Below are 7,387 nucleotides of genomic sequence, written 5' to 3'. Positions count from 1 at the left end.
CATTGTTTCAGAGTAATCGAGTACTATACTCAAATGCAAAATTAACAGCAATTTTCACAGTTATGTAATCTTTCTGAAAAGCAATTTTCATATAGATTTGACCTGAACTCACCAAAGGCTGCAAAAATCTGACAACCTCCCCACCTACAACTTTACCATTAAGAGTAGGTTGACAAAAGGAAAAAAAAAAAGTGTACACCGAAGTGAAACGCCATTATTTCAAAAGTAGCCAGTACTGAGACTCACTATTTCACCAAGTAAAACGCTAAGGAACACAGTTAAATAAAAAAAAACCAAGAGCTGTTTATTTTGTCTTGATTGGTGGCAGTTTACATAAAAAACCCCTAAGGTTGCAAAACACAAAGAAAAAAAATCCTGCCTAAAAACCTCATTGGAATGATTTACACTTCATAGACACAAGGGAAAGCTACAAACTAATAAGTGTCCTCGAGGACAAGAGTACTTTTGACAAACATTGTTGGACCTCACATGCCTCCCCAAAACACCCCACAGTCCACCCAACCTCCCCACATGATTTTCCTCCCCTATTATACACGTTTCTTCGCGTGGCAGACGTTAATATAGCCACCACGCTGCTCGGCTGGGCAGATCTAGGTGTAAACCTGCTTCCTTCATTCTCTCCTTTCCCTGTCCTCTCTCTCTGGCTCTCCTCTCCTAAGTACTGTGGCCTGTTGAACAATATGGAACATACATTCAGTTACACTTTGCACCTTTCTTTGCCTTTCTCCATCAATAGCTACACTGCAGGGGAATGATAAGCAGTACCACAGAAGCAAACCTTCAGGTCAGCTAAGATGCGACACTGCAGGGTAAAGGGTATGAAGAGGATTTCGCACATGCCACGACGTGGATGTTTCAAACTCTGCTCAAATTGGCTCTCCGCTGGTGAGATTGGATCTTAGCATGGTGAGAGTTGAAGGTTTGCTGCTGGATCCCCCATACTTACTGAGAACTCAATTGTAACATTTACGGTCCACTTCAAATACTCAAATGCAAGTATGGTCAACCATAGATTCTACAGGTTAAAAAGACATGTCGAAATGTAAACAAGTCTAATGAACGTTGGGTGATCTAATGCATGGATGAGCCAGGCGTCAGTGACAACTAGACCCCAGCACTGACTGGGCCAATGCTTACCTTGAAAATCTAGAACCTCCTTCCACCTGATCCACCTCCGTAGCCACCACCAGAGCCACCGCCATAACCACCTACAAAGAACATGACTTGAGGTTGAAAAGCAACAGCCAAAATGCAACGGATTCAACTCATCCAAACACACCAAGTCAGGTTATATATAAAGTATGGCTATTAAATATTAGACTGCACAGGCCTGAGTTTATCTTTAAAAAGTAGTGGTGAACCTTTAAAATATATATATTCAAGGACAAGGCTTGTATAAATAAAATATACTCACCACCATATGGGCCTCCACCACTCCTGCCACCACCGTAGTTCCCTCCTTTCATCGGGCCGTAGTTTGAGGATGACTGGTTGTTGTAGTTGCCAAAGTCATTATAGTCACCACCACCTCCAAAGTTGCCTGCAATAGTCAACACCATTGTTTATATTGTGGTTTCTCAAAAGACACTCAGACTCCAGACTCATCCTCTTAAGTCTCCCTACAATATTGGTCATCAAGTCACAAATTACCAACCTCCTCCAAAGTTTCCTCCTCCACCACCATTGTAGTTGTCATAACCTCCACCTCCATAGCCTCCACCACCCTGGTTGCCATAGCCACCGCCGCCGCCACCTCCATAACCACGGTTACCACCATATCCTGGACCGCCACCGCCATAGCCACCTGTGGAAGGTTTGAAAGAAGAAACCTTAGAACCTCTATTTACTGTGGAAGGAGTGGTTTCAATTATTCGCCTTTAATGCATGTTATTAATAAAGTACACGGGACACTATCAGATAGATTAGCACTGGGAGAGAGATAAGAGAATGTCTGGGTCACGTGTAATGCTCTCATACCATTTCCTCCATAGCCATTGCCATATCCATCTCCACCACCATATCCTCCTCGACCACCTCCATATCCACCTGTTTCAAGACTTGGTGTCAATGAATGCAAATGGAATGACCAGAGTTCACGTACATTGAATAGTTCTGCAACATAAGTCCATACCTCCATATCCACCACCTCTGCCACCAAAGTTTCCACCACCACCTCCGCGGCCACCTAAGACAAATTCATTTTAAAAGCCATAGTTATGACACAAAAACATAGTTAAGAGACAAACTACAGTCGATCCCTTAAGATGCAGCTCTACGTAAAATAGACCCTCAGTTCTGCAAGATTAATTTAACAAACCTTTCATTTCTTATAGCACTCTCACTTACCCCTTTGGTTCATTGAGACCCTGTTCATTTCTTCTCTGGAAAGTGCTTTCCTGACTTCACAGTTGTGACCATTCACTGTATGGTACTTCTGGACTGGAGGGAAAAGCAATACACATGATTACATGTGATGCGCACATCTGGCCAAGTGTTTCACCTCTTAAGAGTAACGCAAGTGGTCACTTACTGACTATCCGGTCCACAGCGTCATGGTCATCAAATGTAATGAAGGCAAATCCCCTCCTCTTGTCACTGTTCTTCTCAGTCATGATGTTGACTTCCTCAATTTTTCCAAACTGGCTGAAGTACTCACGCAAGTGTTCTTCATCAGTGTCTTCCTTTATTCCACCCACAAATATCTTCTTAACAGTTGAGTGAGCACCTGGCTTGCATGAATCCTTTGTTAAAAGGGGAAAAGAGAAAAAAAACAAATTGCTTTTAATAGATAAACATACATAGGCTAGACATGAAAAATTCAGCAAATTTAACTAAACAGCATACCTCTCGAGACACTGCCCTCTTGGGTTCAACAGCTCGCCCGTCCACTTTGTGTGGACGAGCATCCATAGCTGCATCGACTTCACCAACAGAACTGTATGTAACAAAACCGAATCCTCTTGATCTTTTTGTGTTGGAATCCCTCATCACCTATGAAACAAAGATGGTTTGTTTTAACACTAAAAAGCATCAGGAGTCACTTGAGAAAAAGGGGCATGCACAACAGAATTTCAAGCATTACAGATCTTTTAAAATAATGAACATACCACACAGTCCGTTAGGGTGCCCCATTGTTCAAAATGGGCCCGGAGACTCTCGTCTGTCGTCTCAAAGCTCAGCCCCCCAATAAAGAGCTTGCGGAGTTGCTCTGGTTCACGAGGAGTCTAAACACAAAAAACGTTAGTTGTTTTACTGAAATAAAAAACAAACAAAACCCCACTGTCATTCTAACCTTTCTCCAAGTCACAGATACAGGGTCCATCTATTTTCTCTAGTAAACGCGTTCCCTGACCCCCCCCCCTTCTTCCAAAGGCCTTCATTTACCATTTCAGTGCAGCTGCAGCCTTCACTGCAGGGGTGTTTTAGAGGATACGCCACTGTTTCTTAGGCCCATCTCAAATACATGAGTTTATTAGGATAAATAGGGACAAAGAAGCTAAGGCCCACTACCCCTTGGATTATAGCAAACAAAGTGCTTCTCTTCATCGAGTGTGAGGGGGCTACAGCTAAACCCCTTTAAATAATCCTGCAGTGTGATGTGGGGGTACCCTGCCCAACATCAAGTACACTTACAAAATCATACAATTTTGTCTAAACCCATGAAATGTAGTTTCCATATAGATATATAGGCCAACGGGGACACAACACAACATTTACATAGGAAAATGAAAACTAACTACCTAACTAGCTTGCAAACAGCTCGCCAAACTTGACACACATTTCTGTATTTGAGCCTAGCATGTGGCACAGATGACATAAAATTAACCTCTTCTGTTCTTTGAAAAGATATGAAATTATTTTTCTTTACTGTATTTTCATACGGTTACAAACGCCGTAGGGCATAAGGGGGGTAAGGTTCTGCGACGGGTTAAACCAATGAACCAAATACAAGGTAGCCGTTTGTTTTTACATATAATTACCAAGGTTAGCTATGCGACCAAGTGACACGCTTAAAAACAAAATAACAAAAGAATATCAAATAGGGTCCGTCCAGGCAGAAAAGGAGCAGACAACCCGGACTGGCCACCGTAGCTCGCACGCACTGAAGGGGTGAGGGGGCTCCCAAATTGCTTTCTAAAAGCTTAATAAAATATTGTATTAGTGCTTACTGAAAGCATTAATGCGTAACGGAAGCATGAAACTCTGGAACATAGTGCCGTGAAACATTTTAATAGCACCGCCTACTTCGAACTGACGTTTAGCGAAATGGCTACATATCCTCGCTTTACAAAAACAGACAAACACGGTCTGGTCGCAGGATATAAAATGGCGGAACTACACGGGTCTATGCAGACCGAATAAAAGAATACGAGGACGTGAACGATTGTCTTGCACTGTTTTAATTTTGTAGCGAAATAATACTTCGTTTTGTTGGACAGAGGACAAAGAGTCACCAATTAAACAAACTATTGCTCACACTAGCAATAAGCAGACTATAATAAAAAGCTAACTGGCTAACAAGGTAGCTATTTCTATATAGATAGACAAAATGGATGAACGGATTCTTTATCAGTAATACGGTTAGTAAACCGTAAATAACCCAACAAGAGCTAAAAAAAAAACCAAAATCACTAACGTGTTATTAAATGGTTTTGACGCTTTTTTGTTGTAATTTTACCTCTTTAGACATGGCGACGTGCTGCTGCAGTAAACCACAGACCTCGCTAAACGAGAGCAACAGCGCAGTCCTGTAACGACGGTTAAAACGTCACGGCCTACGTGACGCTTATGTCGTGGGTCCTGTGATTGGTGTGTTTTCTGTTCATGCAAAAATGATTGGTCAAAAAGCACAGCGGTTCCGGAAGTACCGCCTTTCCAGTCGGAAATGAAAAGCACTTTAGTATGAGTAACATACTAGTGATGGGATTTTCGGCTCTATTTTGAGATGCGGCTCTAATGGCTCTTCTGTGGAGAGCCGGCTCTTTTCGGCTCTCAAACGGCTCCCCATATATATTTTTTACATTATTAATTAATTAATAGCTTAAACCTAATTTTATAACATTTTGTTTCATTATTGACATTGTTAAGCACTTGTGATGAGTAAAAATGTTGCATAACAATGCTTTATAAATAAAACTTTTATTATAACCAATTAATAAATTATCACAAAATAGCACCAAAATAGAACGCAATACAGCTTGGCCAATTGTCGGCCGTTTCCACAAAAAAAGTGGAGATAACTTTTTTTTCAGTGTTTTCCCACATTATTAACTGAAAGCTGCGTGTGATTGGTCAGATGTGTGGAGCACATGCTTGACATACGGGCCGTGGAAACATTCTTTGCAGTGTTGTCCGAAACGATATGTGGTAGTATAAAGAAACACCCCTCAAAAACAGGGGAAGGAACATTTACCTGACGAAAATTAATGTTGCATTGTGTTCCAGGTTTGAAAAGTGCTAAAGTAGGCTACTTGAAAATGTAACTATTTTGTTTCACAACAAATAGCTGTCTGACTGAATCGATGTGATAAAAAAGCGAATTATTTCGAATAATTTCGAGTATATGTATAAATATTTAAGTTTAAGGTGCTGGGAAATATTGAAAATTGCCTTTTTCAATATTGAAAAGTGACGTACAAGTGCTTGAATTCCACTTTGTAAAGGTGTATGAACCCGGCATACATAACTTTTTCATTGCGCTGAAGAGGTGCACGACCCAAGTACCCGTCGCTGCAGAAGCAAAAGTCCAGTGGGTGGAGCTGGATCTTAGATCCAACTCCTCCCACCGTCCATAGTTTCTTTTCATTGGTTTAAATTCATCACATTTCAATTGGTCAATTGGTCGTTAAGCTAACACGTGTCGCTTACGTTTTCCGACCAGGAAATATAAATACAATAAATTCTCCCTTAAGACTTTTACTGTTTAAAGATCAAAATGTTCTTTAAATGTTATACATATATAAATACACGTTTTTTAAGTTTACAACGAAACTTAAAAAAACAGCCGGTGAGTCCCCGCTTAACGACGGGTCTGGTTAACAACGGACCGGAGTTACGACCGACTTTTCTTAATTTCGCGTGGTGCGCGGAGGTGCAGTGGCAGCACTGTTGAGTGTTGTTGAGTGTAGTGGAGTGGTGTGTTGTGTAGTGTTGTGTACGATAAGTGGAGGCAACACAGCCTCCACTGCAGCCCATCTCGGCAACACGATCGCTCTTTCTCGCGTTGTACGCACGAGAACATCGTTTTTTTCTATACTGTGTTTACGATCAAAACGTATCTAAATCTAGGGTCGCGCTTTACGATGGACTTTTCAGTCTCTAACCCCATCGTTAACCAATTGGTTAACCACACAATGCACATTTTGCACGTCCCGTGTCCTTGTCTTTCTCAAGCCGTAGCTTATTTGTCCAACTGAAGCAGCCATTGTTGAATCGGCCTTTACCAGCATTACGCTGATTTACATGTCATCAAAGTACAATCTACAGCTCCTTGGAGTCCGACGCTAACGCAGCGAACTAACGTGTGAAGTTACGTTAGTGGTCCGCACAATGAAAAAAAATGGCTATATTATATATATTTATTTTTTCTTCCGGTTATCGGACTGACATAAATTTATTGTGTCAAGCAAATTTCCATGACTTTTCCAAAACATTTGTGTATTTTTATTTTTTCCAAAACTTATCCAGGCCTGGAAATTGCTATTTTCTAATTCCATAACTTTTCCAGGTTTTTCATGACCGTACGAACCCTGAAATAAGAATACAACTCCTCCTACGTAGTGCAATTACTTCAGACCAATGAAAGCACGACGGTGGGAGGAGTTGGATTAGATCCAGCTCCGCCCCCTGGACCGACCAAAAGAAACTATGGACGGTGGGAGGAGTTGGATCTAAGATCCAGCTCCACCCACTGGACTTTTGCTTCTGCAGCGACGGGTATCTCGCACGACCTCGCTCGCTTTCTCACGCAGGGGCGGAGCCACCGCGATTGCGTCATTTTCGGCGAGGGCCTCATATATGTAATGCTGCAGCCCGGAGCCACGGTGGGCGTGGGTAAAGGGTGGAGCATGTGTCAATCATTTTCGAATGCAGCCAATCAGATACTAGACTTTTGTTGTCAATCAATTTTTATTATAAGGTGGAATTAAAGCACTTGTACGTCACTTTAAAGGTCCAGTTCAATATTTTCCAGCACGATAAACTTAAATAAGTTAAATATTTATACATATACTCGAAATGAATTGAAATAATTCGCTTTTCTATCACATTATTTAATAGTTGTTTATTTTCAAAACGCCCAAAAGTTTATTCCACAGTTGTGGAGCTTTAGAAGAAAAGGCTCTTCCACCTGCTGTGATCTTTTTGA

The 7,387-nt window shown here is 41.4% G+C and overlaps 1 protein-coding gene across 1 annotated transcript; it reads right to left on the bottom strand.

The window, feature by feature from the left end:
• Window positions 1-278: 278 nt before the first annotated feature.
• On the bottom strand, window positions 279-4,832 carry hnrnpa1a (heterogeneous nuclear ribonucleoprotein A1a). The gene is made up of 11 exons (XM_076979637.1): window positions 4,700-4,832; window positions 3,129-3,245; window positions 2,866-3,012; window positions 2,552-2,762; window positions 2,368-2,460; window positions 2,153-2,206; window positions 1,999-2,067; window positions 1,676-1,825; window positions 1,436-1,561; window positions 1,159-1,229; window positions 279-689 (listed from the first exon to the last, which is right to left on the bottom strand). Exons 1-10 carry the CDS (start codon window positions 4,709-4,711, stop codon window positions 1,168-1,170), a joined length of 1,041 nt encoding a protein of 346 aa, XP_076835752.1. The 5' UTR covers window positions 4,712-4,832; the 3' UTR covers window positions 279-689; window positions 1,159-1,167.
• Window positions 4,833-7,387: the final 2,555 nt, after the last annotated feature.

The sequence above is a fragment of the Brachyhypopomus gauderio genome, chromosome 1, assembly GCF_052324685.1.
Source record: "Brachyhypopomus gauderio isolate BG-103 chromosome 1, BGAUD_0.2, whole genome shotgun sequence".
Lineage (NCBI taxonomy): Eukaryota > Metazoa > Chordata > Actinopteri > Gymnotiformes > Hypopomidae > Brachyhypopomus > Brachyhypopomus gauderio.
Note: the sequence above shows the minus strand (reverse complement) of the source record. Positions and strands in the feature narration are given on the sequence as shown.